General features: G+C 38.8%; 2 protein-coding genes across 9 annotated transcripts in view; both read left to right on the forward strand.

The window, feature by feature from the left end:
• The window catches only part of LOC133441820 (muscleblind-like protein 1), an 81,625-nt gene extending 72,637 nt beyond the window's left edge, over nt 1-8,988 (forward strand). For all 8 annotated transcript variants that reach the window (XM_061719482.1, XM_061719481.1, XM_061719487.1 and 5 more), the window contains 4 exons: nt 172-207; nt 1,160-1,251; nt 1,556-1,623; nt 5,296-8,988. In XM_061719482.1, the coding sequence (XP_061575466.1) occupies nt 172-207; nt 1,160-1,251; nt 1,556-1,612 (185 nt within the window). In that variant the 3' untranslated portion in view covers nt 1,613-1,623; nt 5,296-8,988. The remainder of the gene's footprint in view (nt 1-171; nt 208-1,159; nt 1,252-1,555; nt 1,624-5,295) is intronic.
• LOC133441826 (neprilysin-like) overlaps nt 1-23,656 on the forward strand; it is a 466,475-nt gene that overhangs the window by 166,788 nt on the left and 276,031 nt on the right. The window lies entirely within an intron of this gene.

Below are 23,656 nucleotides of genomic sequence, written 5' to 3' on the forward strand. Positions count from 1 at the left end.
GCATTGTTCTGAAACATTACTTTTGTGGATACTGATAATCACTAATTTGTGAAAGTGTTTATTTAATCATTGTTTGTTCATATCTAGGTCAAATTCAACATTGTTTGACTCTGTCTTGATTTCTCTTCCCTCCTATTCACCCCACTCCCTGCTGCAATGCATGATGGGCAGGCTCGATATTGTGCATGACACCTGCAACAAGTGTTGGTAGGTGCCAGCTTTCCTTACTTCTTGAGTCTTGTGTGCCTGTTAGTCTCACTCAACTCACATCATAATGTGGACACATTTTTTTCATTTTGCATTATTAGACTTTTGCTCAATGGCACATGTCATCCCATGATGGTTGTTGAAACAATGACTTGCAAATCTGAATGTTGAGTTTAGTTTTGTTGTGTTAGTTGGAAGCTTTGTGTTTTTCTTTCACCTGGTTAAATAAAGGATATATATATATTCTGTGGTCAGAAAAAGATATGGAACGCTCGTCCCTTATGCTGTGCCAAAGGCCTGTCTGTCGGCAAATGCTTGTTGCAGTTAACCCCACCAACCCACCCGCTCTCCTGCTTCAGTATTGCCACCTAAGCCCCCACCTCACCCCTGCTTCAGTATACCCAAATCACAAGCTCTCTAACCCCTTGAGTTGCTCATTTTACTGTCTGGTAAAAAAAATGCATATATAAACATGAGGAGATGTTATTTGTAGCATAAAAATCAATGGAAGCAATTTAGGTCTTGCTGTGGTTTATTATTATCATAATTATTGTTATTGTAGGAATAGTAGTAGTCACTGTAGTTTTTGCTGTGGAATTAAGTGTACTTTCAATAAAACCCAACTATCTTGTTAATAATGCACTCAATAAATAAATAAATAAATAAATAAATACATCTCTGACTGCTCTTTAAATTACCAGTTTGCTCCGACGGACTCTACATAAGATATGATTCTTATTATATTATTCTTATTCTTAGTTTCATACACTGCTCTTGCTGTTAATGCAACAACTGTAAATATCACCAGGAAATACTCTTTAGGTCTTTTAGAAATCTACAATCGTCTCTCATGTTTATCAGCATTCTTTAGGCAGACTTGGAAATTAAGTGTAAAGCATGAGAACCTTTCAATCTGCTCTGGTTCAACTGCCTGTCTGATCTTTCCTTCAAGTACCCATGATGCACGGTGCTTCTCCAGTCACTGTGTCTGCAGCCACCACATCTGCCACAAGTGTCCCCTTTGCAACAGCAACAGCCAATCAGGTTTGCTCCACTCCTGTCTATTCTCACTCTATTTCACTTCTGGTATCAGCTTTATGTCTTTTTAATGTTGTTTTTCTGATATACCCCTTAGTGGGGGAATAAAATGCATGGATGATGCACAAAGCTCATCTCTGATATTCCCTAGTTGCTATGACCATTTGGGATTGTTATCATAATCACCTTCCTTATATTTATCATTAATTTTGGTTTAAGTGCTGTTTGTCTTTGTTTCAATTGATGTATTTTTTCTCCCTGTCTTGAACATCTCCCCCTCCCTCTTTATTTCTCTCCCCCTTTGAATCAGATTCCAATAATATCTGCAGACCATCTGACTAGTCACAAGTATGTGACCCAGATGTAGGAGTCAGAACAGTATGTACTGAACCTTCCTCAGCATCTCACACACTTCCACAATAAAATCCACAACTTCTCACCCAGAGACCCTCACAGCTGTTTGAGGATCTTGTACACATACTCAGTTTCCACTCACTTCTTGTTTAACATATTTAGAGTTCACACACAACTCACTTTGAATGATTCATTATTTTACAAAAATAAAAAAAGGAATAAAAGGGACATTGATGTGTGGACACTGAGGAGAGTGTTTTCTCTCTTCCTCTTCTGCTGTAAATAAACCTTTCCATTTCAGTTTCACTATGAATGCTCTTTATGAGAAATATCTAAGAAAAAGAAGAATGCTTATGTAGACTAAAATAGATATGCTTACAATAAAGAATATCCCTGTTCATTTAAAAGTTTGTAGCAAATGTTACGCCGTCGTTTCAGTGTTAAAATTCTATAAAACTATAAAAGATTTCTTCACGTTTTTTCATGCAGCGTATGAGCCTGCATCTACTGATCATACTCACCAAGTCACATCAGATCGCTATATATTCATATTCACACTATTTAACGGTTGGTTTTTAAAAAAGAAAGAAAAAACAAATCACTCTACATCTTTATTTGCATAATAGAGCCTGGATGACAATGAAAATGAAATTAGACATTATCAATAAGCCCACTGACCTGATTGAATTGTTTTGAGAAAACTGTTCCACACGATTGTTTAAATAATAAATTATCATTATTTGACAACACACCACACACACACACACACACACACACACACACACACACACACACACACACACACACACACACACACACACACACACACACACACACACACACACACACACACACACACACACACACACAAAACATTAACTAAAACAGTGTTTCATAAAACGTGATCTTATCAAAAGTAACATGGACCTGTTTCATGCAGTGAAAAATTGTTTTGTTTCTGTTTAGTTGTGCTTGTGAAATGTTGCTTTTGTGCGATGTCATATTCAATGTTTTTTGTATATATTCAGTATCGTGTTTTTCGTTTGTCTGTGTTTTTTGAAATACTGCTGTGCCATTGGTACTGTTGTTAGATTATACCATGTTTACATGCGACTGGTATTACCAGGGGACTTACACTAATTCAGAAGTTACTTCCCACTGTGTGTGTTTTGTACGGCACATTCGTATGGGATCAGCGATGTCTGCATTTTACTTTAAGTGACAGATACTAATACCCACGTGCCAAGGCCGCCTGTTTTGTTAAACAATTTGCATTTAATTAACATAGACTTTGAATACTGCATTGTGAAAATGGCATATGCCTATGTACTTGAGTTGCCATGGTAACAGAAAACACAAAGGTAAATGCAAACTGAGCTTTTGGTGTAGCCTAGGGCCTTTGTGCTGTCAGGTTATGCTTTGAGCTTGATGATAGAAAGTTTCCTCCTGCGTCCTTCTACGCGTATCTCCATCTTATCACCGCTCCCCTGCTGCTCTGGGCTTCTCGCTCTTTCTTGGCTTCCACATGAAGCTTAATGCTAGGCAAGTTTATTTGTATAGCACAATTCAACAACAAGGTGATTCAAAGTGCTATACAGACATTAAAACATGAATAAAAAGCATGATTTAAAATTTAAACCAAAAAGAATGAAAAAAGAACAATAGATTTTTACAAAGACATTAAAAAATAAAAAGCATGATTTTTAACATTTAACCAAAAAAATAAAATAAAAATCTGATAAAAATCAGTAGATAAAATATGATCGAGTTTCTAAACAAGTTTTAAAAAAAACAATGAAAAGTGCAGGTTTAGAACTTTATTCAAATGCAGCTGAGAACAGGTGAGTCTTCAACCTGGATTTAAATACACTGAACGTTTCAGCTGATCTGAGGCTTTCTGGGAGTTTGTTCCAAACATGTGGAGCATAGAAGCTGAATGCAGCTTCTGCTTCTGACTCTGGGAACTGATGAAAAACTAGATCCAAATGACCTGAAGGTTCATACTGGGTGAGAAGGTCACTAATGTATTTTGGTCCTGGACCATCCAGAGCCTTAGGCCGCGTTCAGACTGCAGGCAAATCTGATTCATATCTGATTCCTTCTCATATCCGATTTTCAGGGCTGACTGTCCACACTGTTTTTAGCAAGTGTCCATATCGGATATGGCTCTGTTCAGACTGGGTCACATCATTGACTGATCTGACGGGTTGCCGTAGCAACGACGTCGGAGCGGAGGCGTCACCCAGCGCGTGTATTGTGTGAAGTCATGTATTTCTTTTATATATATAAAAAATCCCAAAATATCTGTACCGTTTCTGATTGGGTCGGCACTGCGCATCATTTTTAGACATAAACATGAACGCATACAGCAAAAGTTATGTGATCGGCGGAGGGACCCGGCGTCCCAGCAAAATGAGAAACAGAGAAAGGTGTTCAGAACAAAACCACCAGCAAACTAACAAACCAACCAACAAAGCTCAGAGTAACAAAACGAACCAGCAATTAATAACTGGCAGCCCCGCTCCATAACCTCTCCTCCTAGGAGGAGAGGGGCTGACGGGCTGCAGGTTCAGGCTCACAGCGCGACTGAAGGCTGATTTATGGTTCCGCGTTACACCAACGCAGAGCCTACGGCGTAGGGTACGCGGCGACCCGCACCTACGTGGAAATGCGGTCTTTTTTTCTGCTATTAAAACATGATTTGTAATGTGAATTTGCAACACTCAAACTACAAATAATAGTTTTTGACGTGACATCAGAGATTGTACATGCTCTCTGTGAAAGGATGAGTAGCTCCACAACTGGAAATGGGCGGGTGGTTTGGAGCGTCTGGGACAGTCATATCCGATCTGAGTGTTTGGAGCTGTTCAGACTGCGAAGCATCTGCCCAAATGAGATATGGATCGGATATGAAACTACCTCCCGGAGGTGGTTTCCATCTGGTTTGCAAAAATCGGATATCATGCGGTTTGGGACTGTTCAGACTTCAAAAGAGTCATCCAGTTTCAATCTGGATGGGCTAAAAATCGGATATTTGCCTGCAGTCTGAACGCGGCCTTATAGACCAGCATCACAACTTTAAAGTCTATCCTCTGACGGACAGGCAATGCTGACTAATGTTTTTATTTTTAGCTGCCAAAAATATATAATCACTGGGTTATATGCGGTGGATTCAGACTAATACCATGACGCATATCACTATATCCACCACGACTCGCATATCCTACTGGAAGATCCCCACCCTGCAAATCACTGAATCACAGCTGTGTATATTTGTACGGGATTACGTTTCCGTCCCATGGCCTCTGTGTTTGCTGGAATATGGGTGGCATTTTGCAATAGACTTTTTACTTCACAGATCACAGATATGGCACACTGGATTAATATCACAGATGTCCTTTGTAATTATTACAAATCACTGCAGGTCCTCTGGTAATAATAATAGTCCCGTGCAAATCACTCATCAGCTGAGGTTTAGTTTAAGACGGCGCTAAACCTCTGTGTGACATAGAAAACTATGCGATCTCTTTAATCTCTTTATTTTAAATGTAACGAGCAAAAACAAGAATTTGAATCTACAGTAAACATTCGAAAAAATGCTTTTACTCAACTGTCCATTATCAGTGTTGGTGTCTGCTGATCGGCTCGTGGAGGATTGTCCATATCTAATTGTTTTTTCTCCGTGAACCTCTCCAGATGGAACTAGAGCGTGCTGGTGTCAAGTCCAAGATGAGCAGTCACCCTTCATGCCTGTAAAATCCAGAGAAGAATGGAAAACCAAATCTGGACTGGTTCGGAATAAATCTGCATGTTAACACAGGAGGCACAGTTTGTTAGAAATATTTTCACTTGTACTTCACGCACACTGTCACACAACAGAAAAGAACATCATTACATTAAAGACTGCCTCTCATTCTGCAGAGGCGACTAACCTTTATCCACCAGACACATTTTGAATGTTATCATGAGATAAATGTGCGGAGCAGTCGTTGGGAAAACCGGCTGAATCGGTACGTCCACTGACCAAGAATCATGTGTTGTTTGTTTATTCGTTGGTATTTGGCATTTAACCTAAATGTCTTCATTTGTTTACACAGAGATGCACCTTCTATTTTCAGTTGAGGTAAAAGAAACAAATAATCTGACTGAATGACATATGCATGCACAGTGGTTTGTTTCTGATTTTATTTTGTTAAACCAGTAAGAAGGGACGTTACATGAGCGCACTCAGAGGCCAACTAGCAACTGAATGTCTGTGAGGTGTCTTTCAAACCTTTGTAGCCTACCTTTCTATCTCTTAAGCACATGTCTTTAACCTCGCAGGCATCCCTGAAAAGTGCCATACATCTCAAAAATACATGAACGGTATTCCAGCAGTGTTACAAATTGTTAAATTCAACGATTCCCTTTAAGACGTCTGTTTTCTCTTTCGGACAGCATGTGTGTCCGGCCTCATGATTCCCGTTGATTATTACATTATTTTCCCCAAATCTTCAACTGACTGAATCGTTTGTTTTTGTTGTTTTTTCTTGAACCTTTTTTCTTTGGCAGTGGTTTAAACATTCAGTGATTGGATCTGTACTAACAGAGATCTGCCTGCCCACGTAAGAAGTTTCGAGCTGTGTGTGTGTGTGTGTGTGGGGGGGGGGGGTTTGGGCCTGTGTGAGAGACCAAAGATTGTCTCTGTGATGAACACGTTCAGATGACTAGCTTTGAAGACGCAGGGCGAGTGTGCGTCTAAACTGCTGTGAGACCGAAGTGAAAATCTGCAAAGCAACTGGTGACGGAGATGTGATCCGTATGACATGGTTTGTTTCTTTTGTGTGGTTATGCATATTTTAAAGCACGTTGTCAAAATAGATTCAGTATAGTGTATATATAGTCCGACATATTTAAAAAGATTTGTTTAATACCTGAGAGCTGGGTAGTTGGTTTTTTGGGGGTTTTTTTCCAGATAGTCAGCCAAAGTCATTTTTGTGTCACTGTTTGTAGGTGTTTATGGGTAGACTAGCGGGGGTGAAGTGCGGAAATGAGTAGCCCCAAAGAAGGTCCGTGTGTTTAAAGTAGATCTCTAGGATTATTTTGTCGTGTTTTTGGTGTTCTTCAGGCATATTTAATTGGTGGATAAAACAGGGAACGTGGCGAGAATCGTAAAACGATTGTATTACTCATCCAAAGCCTTAGAATGTACCATCGAGTCAGCACAATGCAACATGCCATTTTGAACCATCCAGTTGCCTAATCCACGCCATATTAACACACACGGAACACTACGTAACCGTCACCTTTTTCTGTCTGTGTTTTCTTAACTTTCTTGTAGTTTTTTTCCTTCTTCTTCTCTTTTCTTAGACAAGGAGTGTTTTGTTTTGTTTGGAAAATGTTTTGATATTAGTTCAGATTTTTAGTTTTGCCTGTTCTATTTATCTTTATAATAATGAACGTAAGGTACAGTGTGTGTTTGTGTGTTCTTCATGCACAGTTTCCTGAAATTCCATGTAATGTTAATTTTAGTATGATTATGATTGTAAACTCAATATTTTCTATGTTATGCATATTGTTGAACCGTATGCATATATTCATTTCTCTGGTCTTTTTTGTGTTCTTTGAACAAAGATGTTTTATATGAGTATCTAACAGTGATGAAATAATAGAACAGAGAGGCTGCGTTGTCACTTTGGCAACCATCGCCAATACCTGAGTAATATTTTAATGATTGTAAGGTTTGTAACTAGTCAAATAAGAAAAAAAAAAGCTATTATAAAAAATCTAGTTCTTAGATGTTTAGAGTAAAGATGTTATTTTCTACTGTATCCATTTCAAATAGTAACTATTGTTTTAATATTTCTACTCTCCCTGGAAATTGGGCCATGTTGGAAATCAAGCTGCATATTTAATCACTTTTATGGGCGTTGCTGGCGGGGTCGAGGTGAACGTGGCGAGTAGCGAACTGAGTCTCCGCGCTCTGCCAACTGCAAACAACAAACAAGGGTGGGGTGATAAAGGTGATAAAGGTTGACTTTTTTGCACTTCTGTACATAGTCAAAAAAGAGAGAGAATCGTGTATATTGAGATCTTATTTTGAATAAAAAATAACGTCTATAATGACAAGGAATTTTGCTAGGATAACAAAAAACGGCTGAACAAAATTGCTTGCATAAAAAGGGCGCCGAGTTCTCACTCTCCTACCCCTTTCAGGAAAGGCCAAGTGTTGCTCTTCTTTTTTGTCAGCAGCTTGTAGTTTGCCAGGTAACCTTCCGGAGGAGGCGTCCACTGCCCTCCAGCTTAAGGGCCTGACTGGGTTTGTCTGGTCCCCGAAACCTGCCTGCATCGGACGGGTGTGGCCACGCCCTCACAGGCCCAACCAACCAATCACAACACGTCCTGTCTCTTCCCCATATCCAGTGAGGAATGCATGTTAAAGGAAATACATATACAGTTTAAAAAAAAGGAGAAAAAAAATCATAACACAGTAATACTGAATAAGAAAACATTTACACAGAAAGATGTATTTACAGTATACAATATTCTATCAATGTAATGGAATAAAATATATATATGAAAATACAAAAATAGAATAGTGGTTTATTTAAAAAAAAAAAAAGATAAAATACAGAGACTATACTCAATAATGTTTCACCACTTGGAGAGTTAAAATACATGCAACACAAACACCATAGCTATGAAAATGTTCTTTATGTTGATGTAAGCTGTGCTTCAGGTAGATGAAAGTGACCAAACAGGAATGTAGTTCAACATCCGGCATTTAAGAATAACTACAAACTGGAGTCCAGCTCTGTGGTTTGCCTTAAATTTTGCCTTGATAGTTTTAGTCATTTTTTCATCTTCTTCGAGCATGCATGTTTACATTTATGATATAATGTAAACTGAACTCTTTTCCTTTGTTCCTTTTTTTTCATTGATTTGTTTTCAATGCTTGTAGTGCTGAGATGATGTACTCTGTCCTCTGCTGCCGTTTGTTGCTGCTTGTTTTACTGTTCCAGGCCCCCTGAAAGGATGTCTCATGTTTGCATGGCAGCCGCCATATCTGGGAAGCACCTGTAGAGGATGAACGCTATTGATTGCAACCGTCTAAAGCCATAAAATATAAACACCAGAATGAAATATGACAAACATGTGGGGCGTGGTACATTTGGAAGCTGACTGAAAAGTGTTTGCTTTGGTTTTATTAACTATATTATCATGCAATAACTCATGAAGGGTAGTTAATATAACTGGTGGAGTGCTGTGCCAACTGTGATGGTTGTGTATACTTAAGAGCAAAGTCCTTCTTTAATTTTTTCATGGGGCCTGCATTGCTATATTTGATTCTTGCTGTTACGAATAAAAAAAAAAAATTGAATAAAAATGTAAAAATGAACTGATGAAGAATTTGCTTAACGTTCGTCATTTATTTGTATGAATGGCTCTTTAGGTGACTCTGTGTATATTTTGTTGCATCTTCTCTGCTTTATTTTGAAGAAGTTTCTTCTTTGGACTTTTAGTTTAGCTTTCACACCTTGGTCCTGACACACCTGCATCTTTTTACTAATTTCTCCTTCCAGTATTTACTGTTCCTTGCTTTTCTTTATTCCCTGCCAGCCCTTCAGTGTCTTTACCGTATTTCTCTCCAAGTTTTTCTGACACGCTCAGTCTCTGTCTCTCTCACTTTTTTCATTTTATTCCTATCCTGCAGTGGTTCAGATTTGTTTTCCTTAACCTTCCGTTGTTTCTTCTTTTTTTCTCGGCTGGCTCCTACTCATAACTCTTCACAGATCCTTTCCAACGCACAGATTACACAACACAAATCAACAGTCTAATTTTATATTGACTTTCAAGTCAAAAGTGATATATACAATCTGCTCTTTATTTGCATTTAAACTTTTAAAAGTTTTCAAAGTTAATCATAGAATGGAATTAGTAATGAGCAGTTTTATTGTAATGTCAAAGATATATATATATATATATATATATATATATATATATATATATATATATATATATATATATATATATATATACGTGTATATATATATATATATATATATATATACGTATATATATATTTTTTTTTTTAAATTGTGTTGCATTGTTGTAGGTATATCCATTAAGGTTGGTGCATAGTATCTCATAACATCAAACTGCATCTTGGAAGTGAATCACTGTTGAGTCCAATTAGCAAAAAACAGAGACGACATGCCCTTGAATGACATTTCTCTTGAGCAGCCCATAGCTGTGTTTCAAATAACCACTGTACTTTTAATCCAATACATGTACTGTTGGCTACATTTGTACAAAATAATGCATCCTCCTAAGTGTCCTTAGAGTTTTTGCAGTATTCAATCAATCAATTAATCAAACATTATTTATAAAGCACTTTTCATACATTATATGTAGCACAAAATTCTTTACATGTTTAAAAATTGTACAATATTTAAAAGTTAAAACAGGGCCCATATGTATATATATATATATATATATATATATATATATATATATATATATATATATATATATATATATATATATATATATATATATATATATATATATATATATATATATATATATACATATATATATATACTATATATGTGTGTACAATCAAGATGATAGTTTCAAATTCAGTCTCTCTTGAGCAAATGGGCTGCTAGTTCAGGCTACAGACATGTCAGTGGTGTTTGATATCAGGCTAGAAAGCAATATGTTGAAAATGAGTCAAACACTGGCTCATATTAATTCAGTATTTAATGAATCATCAGTTAGGGAAGCATAAACGGAGAGTTAGTGTCACATAACAGTGTGGAAATCCATCAATTATGCAGCTTGATATATATTTGTGATAAAAGTAGGAACAACAAGTAATCTATCTGTGCCCAATTTAACAATGTTATGTTAAATTGAATGGAAACTAGAAAGCTTGCCAGCAGATGCTGATATCTCTACACTGAGAAGGCCCTTGGTCAGGGGACCATGACGATCTATACTCAGCTGGATTACACTTTCAGAATCATAAAATCATTATTTGTAATCATAGATCTATATGCATTTAAAAGCATATTTAGCATTTAATTAAAGCTGAGGATGCACAGCTGCGAGTGAAGCTACTGCTAATGCAAATACACATAAATTATGCCTCCAGTAAAGTGTTTCTGCATTTTGAAAGTCTGAAGATTTTGCTTAATTTCAAATAAGTATAATTAATGAATAAAATCTTTGGTCGTATGTGTTACAGACTTATTTTAGATTTTTCCCACCGTTTTCGGATAACTCTGTATGATCTGTCACTTTGTCCTGCCCACTGAAGCTTTTAATTAAGAGCAACGGTTTTAATTGAGATAGAGATGTGTGGCTCGTCTCTCTGAGCTTTGGCTGCACTTTTTAATTTATCTATTCTTTATTTTTTATTGAACTGTAAGAAAATACTTTGTAATTCTGAGAAGTCTGGCAGCAGCAGCATAGTCTATTTAGCCTCATTTTTTTCTATAATTTTAAGCCTGCCTGACTATTTTTGCTGAGAATTATCTCAGGTTGAAGATAGATCTTATAAGCAAGTTGTGAAAAGGAAACTACTGATCAGCCAAACCATTTTCACAAGGTTGACATCTTTATGCAGTCATACACCACTTGTAGAAACCTTGAGTTTCCAGATCTCGCCTTTAGATGGCGCCATTATTTTAATAATTGAAGCTCCGCGTTCAGCAGCGACCACAGTGTGCATGGAACTATTACTGTTACTACAGTACACATTCATACAATTACATTCTTCAAACAAATTATATGTTTTATTTTCACCATTTTAGATTATTGCTCTTGAGTCTTTATTCAGGTTTCATAATTCAGCAAAAGTGAATCCAGAGACTGATGGACTTCAGAGATCCAGTGAGCTGTTGGAAGTGATGGCGACACCTTGCTCTGATGAGCCCTTTATTGCATGGTTTCCTCTTCTTATCAACATCTATGTTAAGCTGCCTGACTAAAATAATAAGGATTTTGTTCCATTGTTCATCATTTCTCTCTTTGCTCTTCAGTGTTTCACTGCCTCTTTTTTTAAAACTATATTGCTCCTGCCCCTCCATTCACTCTGTCCCCAGCTTCTTTCTTTGCCTCCTTATTTCCTCCCAGCTTTTGTCCTCACTTTCCTATTCAAATCCCCGCCATCGCCCTCCCCTTTCTTCTGTCTCTCTGTGTCCACAGGCATTAGCAGCAGTCTATGGCGTGTGGAGACTTAATGAAGCAGAGCTGATCCAATAACTGCAGCTTCTGTCACCCACTTTACAAAGTATGATGTACGGCCTTGTGTCTGCATTGAATCATGAATCTAACTTTGCCACTGTCCCCCCTAAACATGCCTAGTTTTTCAATTCTGGCTCTTTTGAGGGTGTGTATGTGTACTATTCTGTTCTGTAAGAGCACATAAAGACTAAACCCAGAGCCACGTTTGCATGCAAGCCAACAGGAAGCAGACTATATCCACTGGGATAACCCATCTGTAAGTGTTAATCAAACAAACATTTTTTTTTAATGACTAACCTCCCCGTGCATAAAAAGATAAATAAAAAAAATAAGATTTAATTCTTTCTATTTGTGAACTACTGTTTTAGTCAACAAAATGATGTCAGTTCTGTTTCGCAGGCAGATACACAGTTGAACTGATTGCTCCGAGACATACTTTTATGAAGATCCTATGAAGTGCGTGACAAGTTTTGGCCTAAATGAGAAAAGGTACCACAGCTTCCTCTTCAAAAGGTCTCTACAGCTCTGTTTAGAGCAGTTGGTTTCATGAGACAGATCCAAACACTGGCTTTTCTTCATTTCCCTCTTTTTCATCTTTGGAAGTCAGTAGTATTATATAACAGTCACCATAGGCTTTGAGCCGCAGAACAGCAAGAAACAACTGTAGGTTCTCTTCCCAAACAACAGGGAGTCTTAAACTTTGCCTCCCCAAAGCTATTTTATACAGCTGGGATATTTTGGAGTTGTTCACAATATGTCTTCTTTAAAAGCAAACGAGAGCTTAGTCCCCATCATGAGCGCAACCATCTAAGTCAAAAATGTTATATAACATCAAACGAGTGAGTCTCTAAATCACTTGAGTACCACTTTTGGTGGTAAAGGTTTTAAAGAAATTCACATTTCAGATAAACAGTTAAGAGAAAACAGTTGTTAAGAGAGATTTCAGGTGAGAGCTAAAAGACTTTCCCAGAGAAGGAGAGATGACAGCTCGGATCACAATTTTCCTCACTCTGATACCTCAAAAACAAAACAATGATTTGGGGATTTTTCTAGATTTTTTTCCACCATCCTCCCCTTCTTTACTTAAAGCCTGATGCTGTTATGTTATTGCTGATTCACTAGTTGGTTTTCGCTGAGTGCCACTTGGAGCACAGCTCAAATTTCTAATTTTCCCCATACTGTTCAAGGGAGCGTGTGTGTGTGAATTCAGGTGCCCGTGATCATAGTGAGTGTATTTGTGTGTGCTGTTTGTTTAGAGTAAGTGTCTCTGAGTGTTTTCCTGTGCTGATGGAAAGAAATAGTAGAAGAGTTGCAGCAGGTTCGGCTAATCACGTCTCCTGCTGAAAGAGGAGCGGTATTGATTGGAATAGTTGAAGTGCATCATTGACTTTAGCACTGTTATATATGAAAGAATCACGTAACTGAAGTTGAGTCAAAGATTGAGAAAAAGCTATCGACGAACCATAGGACACGTAATATGCCTTTGTTTTTACAAGCAGACTCTTCACGAAAGATACTGCAGTATTACAGTAGCACTACACTGTTTTCAGCCTTCACTTCATAGCTTTCATCACAGCAGGCAGTTTAAGAAGGTGATGTGAACCACTCAACTCTACTCCACCCCTCTCTTCTGCAGCAAATGCTTCGAATCATGATGCATCTTTTTGTTACAGTGCAAACATTACTATCATAAAAAGAAGATTTAGTACCTAGCATTTTTTGTCTTCCTTTCTTTCTTTTTTTAAATTTTTCTCATCTGCAGTCTGACCATATACCATTTGTTCCTATTTTTCTTTATTCCACACGCTCCTCTGTTTTGCTTGTACATGCTGATTAGTAATATATTCTCTCCAGTCAGGATTTAATTTTGTATCAAACAGTTATGATGTTGGGTCTGAAATAACACGAAATGAAGCAGTTTGGAGCTGCACTAACGCAGCACAAACAAACTAGACCAGTTTGGTCAATTTTGGACAAAGTCGGGGGGGCTGCGTGAACTTAGAATGATCTTTGAAAAATAACGTGATATCTTCAAAACTAAATCAGCACAAACAAAAATTATTTCTGCACAAACCAGCACTAACGCAGCACAAACAATAAAACGAGAATATTTTCGTTTTGCGTGGGGTGGGGGGCCAGCTTCACGCAGGTTTACCAGGTAATGTGATATAGTTTAATTTGTGCATATAACTGGGCTGCAAAGACCAAAACCCATACCAAAAGGAGTCAGAGGTTGTTTGCAAAGAATAAATAGTTGTCATAATCCACAATTTATTTTAAGTTACCTGACCCTTCAGAGCCTAATGGTCCTGTGGGGGCTATGTCTTTCAGACAGAAAGATGACAAGCGGTACTGCAGAGATGGACATTACAGAATGTGTGGAGGATTTTATTTGGATACTGAGTAGATGTTCAGACACAATACAAAGTACAAAGCAAGAGATTCTGTGCTGAAGATGCACTTTCAAAACTGGACTAAACTGATTCTTGCCACGACCAAGACCAGGGATTTTCTGTAAACAACCTCTGCACAACACAAACAATGGTCCGAGTTTACAGCCTTATTAAACTAGTCAAGATAGTGCAAAGACATTTTAAAGCCATAAGCTCATCACGCGTGCATGTTTATATGGGTCATCTTATTGTTCCCAACAAAATGACCTGTATAAAACTGTCTATTGTAGCTGCTGTGAATAAGAATTGTTTTTAAACTAAAAACTACCAGCTTTTTTCTTGTGAAATAAGAAATAAATAAATAAATAAATAATAAATAAATCAGATAATGTGAAGAGTCATAAGTAAGCATATGCTCATCTTATTTTTTTTTTGTGGGACTTGTATAAATTGACCTGATACCTGAGGTCCAATATATATTTTTGTCTGTATTTTCACACAATGAGGTAAGGCAAGTGTATTTCCATTAATAATTTTACGAGCAACAAAATTCAAAGTGCTTTACATAAAAACCAATAAATAAAAGATGCATTAAAAAGTAAAAGAGTTTAAAAGTAGATTTAAAGATAGACATACATAGATTAAAAATGTATAATATAAATGAAATGGAAGAAATGCTCAATACTGTAATCTACCACAATGTAGTGCATTGTGGTAGATTACAGTAATGCAGCAGTAAATAAAAAGGTTTTCAACCTCGACCTAAAGCAAATGAGTTTCAGCAGCACTGATGCATTCTGGGAGTTTGTTTTTCCACAGTTGAGTAGCATAAAACCTGGTCGCTGACTCACCGTGTTTGATTCTAACTCTAGTACAGAAAGGTAGCATGACCCTGACGACCTGAGGGTTCTGGTTGGTTCATAATGGACCAGAAGGTCAGAGATCTATTCTGGTCCTAGACCATTCAGATATTTATAAATCATTATAAACCAGCAGGATTGTAACATCTATTCTGTGACAGACAGGAAGTCGGTGTAAAGACCTAAGAACTGGAGTTACATGGTCCACTCTCTTGGTCTTAGTGAGGACTCAGGCAGCAGCGTTCTGAACTAACTGCAGCTGTTTCATGGACTTTCTTAGGGAGACCCGTGAGAACAGAGTTACAGTAGTCCAGTCTACTTAAGATAAAAGAATGGGCAAGTTTTTCCTGCTAAGACATCAGTCCTTTTGTCCTAGATATGTTCTTTAGGTGATAATAGGCTGACATCACTACTGTCTTAGTGTCCAGAACCACTCCCAGATTTCTGGCTTGGCAATTTGTTTTTAGCTTCACTGCTTGAAGCTGGGTGCTGACATCTTTGTTCCTTGGCTCCAAACTCTATTATTTCCGTTTTGTCCTCACTCTGCCACATCCACTCTTTCATTTGATCAATGCATTTGATCAGTGTTTGAATTGGATTAGTCTCCTGACGAGATGGTTATATAGATTTGTGTGTCCTCTGCATAGTTATGGTAACACATTATTTTTGTTTTCTTTCATGATTTGAGCGAGTGTGAGCATGTAGATGTTAAAAAACAGTGGCACCATAATTTAATCTTGGAGATCTCCACGTTATTTTTGTTAGCTCTGATTTGTAGTTACCTAAAGACACAAATATTCATTTTGATAGGACTCCAACCAAGTAAGTGCTGTGCCAGAAAGTCCCACCAAGTTTTTCAACCAGTCTATCAAGATGTTATGATCAACCAAGCAGCACTGAGATCTAGTAAGACCAAGATGGAAATGTTGTCACTAGTATTGGAGCAGATGTCATTAAGGACCTTTACTAGAGCTGTCTCGGTGCTGTGATGTGGCCGGAAACCTGACTGGAAGACATCAAAACAGTCATTTACGGTGCGTCTGAAATGCCATACTAAAATGTATATACTCAAAAAGTATACTTAAGTTTGGCACACTTTTGAGTAAATATCAGTAGTATGCATTAATTTGGACGTACTACTCAGAGCCACACGGCACTTCCTGCCGTTGGGAGGGGGAGTTGTCACCATGGTAACAACTCCTGTCACAGCAGCAGTAGCAGTGCACCGCTCCGCTCTTTCCCGTTAATCCTGGCCGAAACAAGATGACATTATATAATATGAATATTATAATATTAATATTATATACAAATATTATTATACTTAATATTATACTTATGACATATACGTATCTGCGCAGCACTTAGCAACCAAACACTGCTGCATTGCATTGTGGGAGGTTTCTGCTTAGCTAGTGTCCATCAATCCATACTAAAACATTTCTCCGTAATTAGTATGGATAGCGCATATGTTAGACTAGATAAAAGAATGTTCTCTTTCTTCCAGGTGAACATTAAATTGTATCTTTATTTGCAGGTCTTCTCAGCACTGTATAGAAAATGTGACAGAAGTGTTTCAGTCTCACACAATGGTGCATTTTCGCGGTACTGTAATATGACGTCAGACCTCCTGACGTATGAATTTAGGAGCTTTGCTGTTTTGTTTTGATCTGGAGTGTACACTCTGTTTTACAAAAGACAAGATAGTGGAAACAGAACACCCAACAATAATATAAGGGTCACACTCACCCCAACAAATTTAAATGTCTCCTGACATTTCCCAAGTGTCTAATCTAACGCATTGCCTCAACTGTCCAAGGTCGCCATACAGGTTTCGGTCCATTATTCTGAATGTCTCTAATGTCACCATCACCATCACAGATCACCATCACCATCACAGCGTCAGTCAGGATGCTCAGCTGCTGCTGGAGCTGCAGCCGCGGTGAGTGGGCTCGCCACCCGTCCCTTGAAATAAAAGTTGCGTTCTGTATTGAACCAATACGGAACACAGTTTATTCCGTATTTCACAATTGTCCCATGCACGTCTGTCACACATGCACACATTAGTTAAGCCTAATTATGCCTAAATTATGGTTCCACGTTAAATCGACACAGAGCCTACGCCGTAGGTTACGCAGCGACGCGCACTGAACGGTGCGCATTACTGCGTAACTTACGCCGTATGCTCTGCGTCGATTTAACGCGGAACCATAAATCAGCCTTGAGCAGCACTGAGGGGAGAGGGGAGGGGAGGAGGGGGAGCAGGGCTCCCGTCACGTCTTCGCACAGAGTGTCTTGATGATTTGCAATTACAGGCTGAGCCTCACTGCGTTTTATTTTCACTCGCTTTATTTAATACTATTTATATACTATTTATACTTTTACTGTGACCACCAAATAATGTTGTTTTCCTGGTCTCCACCTCATCCACAACATCTCGATCTCAGTCTCCGTGAAATTTAGTGGCACGGTGGCTCGACACGTCTCATTTATCCTGACGCCCAAACAGGCTGCAGGAAGCCGCTGCACATGCTCAGCAGGCTCATTCATATGCAAATACTACTTTGCATTCCCCATTTATGGTATGGAGTGGGCGTGTAGCGGTCGGGATATGAGCCGAATTCAGTTGCGCAACCTTCCAGCTGGACTGTGATTTATAAACCGAACATTGCGTGCAAGTGTGCGTGCACAGGGTTTTATAAATCCAGATTTTTTTTTGCACCCACAATTTTCGGCTTTTGGCTTTACGTGCACTTTTAGTATGAATCCTGCGCACTCTTTCATAAATGAGGCCCCGGATGTGCAAGTTGTTTCCTTCCAGCTTTAGTTTTCCCCTCTTTTCTGTTGATAATGACCTCTATGACATTATAGCCTATGATGGGGTCCGTGGCGACTGCTGGATCATCAGACACAAGAATTGGCACTTGTAGGTGACTTGTTTGGTGGGGATCATCTTCCAGCCGGAAGCAAACCTCAATCCAACCCACATAAGAGATGGGCGTGTCATTGGCAGCAAAAATTTCCAGTGTCTCTTCCCCAAGAATCTCTGATATGGGCCAAATGAAAGTGTGGGGCAGGTGCTGCTGGCGCCATGGCTCATTTATAATACACGACTGAGCCCCAGAGTCCCACAACACTTTAACAGGATGATTGTCAAAAAAACAGTTCACTTTACATCTGCCTCCTACGAGATTCACTAGCTGCGATTGTCGTATGGGGGTTAGTTAATGGATGGCACTTACAGTTGCAGCGTTTTCAGTTACCTCTGCCACAGCTGCTGGTGGTGAAAGAATTGTGTGTTTGGTCGGCACTGCCTGATTTGAGGACGCTTCATTGTGGGCTACCGTTTGTCCCGTCTCGGTAGCCCTCGCCCATTTCCTGACAGGAATCCTTGCCCCCTGCATCCACGAGAGAAGTGGCCCTCTAACCCACATTTGAAACAATGTTTCACCCACCTTCTCTTCTCTGCATTTATGACAGCCCCTTTCTCTCTGCCTTGGTCCCTAAGGGCGGTGACTTGTCTCCATTGCTGTGAGAAACATCTGCCTCATCTCTGTACGAAGCTCCTCCATGATCTGCTGTGTATTTATGCTCTCCTGTTTAGTATCTTTTCCTCTCACTTTTTTCACTGCAACTGGCGAGCTGGGCTCCTTAGGGGGGCTTTGTGCAGGTGCAGGGTCAGTTTGTATTTCAGATTGAAGCTCCTGTACTTTAGGGCTCCTAGCCATAGTTAATCTTTTCCTCTTCTCCTGTCTCTCACTCTCAAGCCTTGAAGCTTCATTTACTTTCTCAATCAGTTCCTCGTCTGCTATTTTCACTACGCTGAGGTAGGGCAGGATCTGAAATTTCACAGAGTCGCTTAATAGTCCAGTTTCTTTTTTTAATTTTCTTTATTATTATTATCCTCCAGTTTCAATGGAGCGGAGGAACTTGCGCTGAATGGTAGTAGTAGTAAATATTTATTTCGGTCAATCACAAACAAAAATTAAAAATCAATAAACAAGATAACACAGGTTTTTCCCTGGTCAACATTGTGATTTGACCGAAAAGGTCTGGGCTTGAAGCATAAAGCTTATTTTGCCCACCTTTTAACAGAATAAAATATACAAAAAAACAAATGAAGTATCATAAGTCTACACAGAATAATAATAATAGTAATAATAATAATAATAATAATAATAATAATCATAATAATAATAATAACAATAATAATAACTAGAAAATTTCTGGAAATTTTGATATGGGCATGCCCTACCGCCCATTCGAGCCCTCTCGCTGCTCTGGTTTGGGGCTGCAGTGTTTGTGTTGGGGGCGGTTTTATGTCAGTTTGAGGTGTTTACGGTTGTATTTCATTCATTCCTGTGCTCCCAATAGCTATTAATGGGGCGCGCTTTTTGCCGTCTAGCGTCCCCACGGTAACGCTTTTGACTGAGAAAAGCAATGCCCATCGAGGCACAATGGAGACGCATCCAACGATGTATGCCATGCATGGGAGCATGTTCCGGTTCAGGCTACGTTAACGGATAGGTTTTTTTTTCACCATGGTACAAAACCCCATTTGAATGAATGGGGCCATTTGGCCTGGATTTTGACATAAAATTTCCTTAAATGCCAGCTTCATGAAATTTGAGTATGTTGAAGTCCACAGCGTGCCGAGTCAGGGGACATTTGTACGATGTCTCTACGATAACCTGTTGCCTAGCAACAAGCGTCCAAATTCAAACAGAAATAAAAAAAAAAATGAAAGGCCAATATCGCAAAAACTGTAATAATTAGCATAATGAGGTTGTACGTAGCGTTAGGGACAATCGGGCCGAGTGTTTGAAAGTTTGAACGATGTCTCTACGATAAAGTTCGACCAAGCAATAAGCGTCTGAATTTTTGCCTTTTTTTCTGCTTTTTGGCATCTAGCGTTGCCACGGTAACACTTTTGACTGAGAAAAGTAATGCCCATCGAGGCACGATGGAGACGCATCCAACGATATATGCCATGCATGGGTGCACATTCCGGTTCGGGCAGCATTAACAGATTGTTTATTCACATGGTCCCCCATACAAATGCATTGGTTTTTGTTGCCATGGTAACAAGCCCCATAGGATAGAATGGGACAATTTGGCTTTAATATCTCAAAAGCTGTAAACGACAGCGTAATGAGACCTCAGTATGTTGTAGTCCACATGAAGCTGAGTCTTTTAACGTTGGAACCAAGTCTCTGCGATACCACGTTGCCGCGCAACAAGCATCCGAAGTTCCGTTAGCATCAAAATGAACAATGTGGAATATCTCAAAAACCGTAATAGCAAGCATGACGAGACTAAAATATGTTGCAGTACAAAGCCTCCCGGATTGGTCAATGTTGTAATGATGTCTGTACGATAAACCGTTGCCTAGCAACAAGCGTCCAAAATAAAAGTGATTTTTTTTTTAAATTGAAAGTTAAATATCGCAAAAACCGTAATAACTAGCATGATGAAGTTGTATGGTCCTTTAAAGACTATCGGGCCGAATGTTTCAAGCTTTGAACGATGTCTCTACGATAAAGTTCGGCCGAGCAATAAGCGCGGGAATTTTCGCCTTTTTTTTTGCTTTTTGGCATCTAGCGTTGCCACGGTAACCCCTATTACTGAGAAAAGTAATACCCATCGAATCACGATGGAGACGCATCCAAAGATGTATGCCATGCATGGCTGCACGTTGCGGTTCGGGCCGTATTAACGGACGAAAAAAGAGTGCGGAATAATAATAATAATAACTAGAAAATTTCTGGAAATTTTGATATGGGCATGCCCTACCGCCCATTCGAGCCCTCTCGCTGCTCTGGTTTGGGGCTGCAGTGTTTGTGTTCGGGGCGGTTTTATGTCAGTTTGAGGTGTTTACGGTTGTATTTCATTCATTCCTGTGCTCCCAATAGCTATTAATGGGGCGCGCTTTTTGCCGTCTAGCGTCCCCACGGTGACGCTTTTGACTGAGAAAAGCAATGGCCATCGAGGCACGATGGAGACGCATCCAACGATGTATGCCGTGCATGGGTGCACGTTCCGGTTCAGGCTACGTTAACGGATAGGTTTTTTTTCCACCATGGTTTTAAAAAACCCATCCGAATGAATGGGGCCATTTGGCATGGATTTTACATTAAACTTTCCTTAAATCACAGCTTCATGAAATTTTAATACGTTGAAGGTCACAGCGTGCCGAGTCAGGGAACATTTGTATGATGTCTCTACGATAATCTGTTGCCTAGCAACAAGCGTCCAAAGTCAAACGGAAATTTAAAAAAAAATGAAAGGTCAATATCACAAAAACTTAAAAAAATGGCATAATGAGGTTCTAGGCTCCGTTAGTGCCAATCGGGCCGAGTGTTTGAAAGTTTGAACTATGTCTCTACGATAAAGTCCGGCCGAGCAATAAGCGTCTGAATTTTCGCCTTTTTTTTGGCTTTTTGGCATCTAGCGTTGCCACGGTAGCACTTTTGACTGAAAAAAGTAATGCCCATCGAGGCACGATGGAGACGCATCCAACGATATATGCCATGCATGGGTGCACATTGCGGTCCGAGCAGTATTAACAGATTGTTTATTCACATGCTCTCCCATACAAATGCATAGGTTTTTGTTGCCATGGTAACAAGCCCCATAGGATAGAATGGGACAATTTGGCTTTAATATCTCAAAAGCTGTAAACGACAGCGTAATGAGACCTCAGTATGTTGTAGTCCACATCAACCTGAGTCTTTTAACGTTGGAACAAAGTCTCTGCGATACCGCGTTGCCGCGCAACAAGCATCCGAAGTTCCGTTAGCATCAAAATGAACAATGTGGAATATCTCAAAAACCGTAATAGCAAGCATGACGAGACTAAAATATGTTGCAGTACAAAGCGTCCCGGGTTTGTCAATGTTGTAATGATGTCTGTACGATAAACCGTTGCCTAGCAACAAGCGTCCAAAATAAAATAGATTTTTTTTTTAAATTGAAAGTTAAATATCGCAAAAACCGTAATAAGTAGCATGATGAAGTTTTATGGTCCTTTAGTGACTATCGGGCCGAGTGTTTGAAAGTTTGAACGATGTCTCTACGATAAAGTTCGGCCGAGCAATAAGCGTGGGAATTTTCGCCTTTTTTTTTGCTTTTTGGCAACTAGCGTTGCCACGGTAACCCCTATTACGGAGAAAAGTAATGCCCATCGAATCACGATGGAGACGCATCCAACGATGTATGCCATGCATGGGTGCACGTTGCGGTTCGGGCCGTATTAACGGACGAAAAAAAGTGCGGAATAAGAATAATAATAATAATAATAATAAAAATAAGAAAAGGGAAACCTTTTCTGGGTACTAATTTACGCCTTCATTTTCATGTTTTTCCTCATTTTTTCGGCCGTGTTTTACTTTTTGGGGATTTTTTTTTTCCACATCAGTGCGGGGTCATGCTGTACACCCGCTGGTGCGCAGTGGGACTTTTGCGACTTTAGCATGCTAGCAGCATTGCCCTTTGGGCCATTCTGGACGATTGCAATATGGTCATGCCACTACTTGGCATGCCCATAATGATGGTGATGATAATAATAATAGTAATAGTAATAATAATAATAATAATAATAGCAATAATATGATAATAATAATAATGATAGCTCTGAAAACAGAAAGTGAAAAGATGCTAAGGAAACCGGCAAAACAAATTTAAGTTGTCATTTTATCTCGTGCATGTGTGCATTCTTCATTGTTTGTTTATTGTGTTTCTATATATGTGTCCATTACCTTTGCTTTGAATAATATCTTGTATGCTTTTATTGAATTTGCTAGTTTAAGGTCATTTTCTAAAGAGTTCCACAGTTTTACTCCTAAAACAGATATACATCTTCCCTTTGCATTTGTTCTAACTGTTGTTGTGTCAAACATTGCAGTTCCCCTGAGGTCGTGTTTGCCCACTCTTGGCTTGAACAGTTCCTGCATGCAGCCCGGAAGTAAATTGTTGTAAGCCTTGTATATTATAACAGTGGTGTTCAGATTAACTATGTCTTGGAATTTAAGTGTATTGTTATGAATGAAAAGTGGGTTTGTTGGTGCAAGATAATCAGCCAAGTTTACAATTCTAATTGCTTTTTTTTGTAAAATATAAATGGGATGAATTATTGATTTGTACGTATTCCCCCACACTTCCACACAATAAGTCAGGTATGGGAGTAGTAGGGATCTGTATAGTACTTGTAATGATCTTTTATTTATAATACCTTTCATTTTATATAATATAGCTATTATTTTAGATAATTTTCTTTTTAAGGTATTAATATATGGCTTCCATATGAGTTTTTCATCAATAGTTATTCCTAAAAATGTAGTAGTGTTTGTTTGTTCTAGTTTTATGTTATTAATAATTAGGTTTATTGGAACATTTATCATTTTGTTGCCAAAAACAATGAATTTGGTTTTACTGATATTTAAAGATAACTTATTTATTTTAAACCATTTATTCATTATGTTGAGGTCCTTCTGTACTACATGCAGGAGCTGCTCCAGATCTGTACCAGACAAGTACAGGCTTGTGTCGTCTGCAAATAAGACACACTGCATTTTT

The sequence above is a fragment of the Cololabis saira genome, chromosome 4, assembly GCF_033807715.1.
Source record: "Cololabis saira isolate AMF1-May2022 chromosome 4, fColSai1.1, whole genome shotgun sequence".
NCBI lineage: Eukaryota > Metazoa > Chordata > Actinopteri > Beloniformes > Belonidae > Cololabis > Cololabis saira.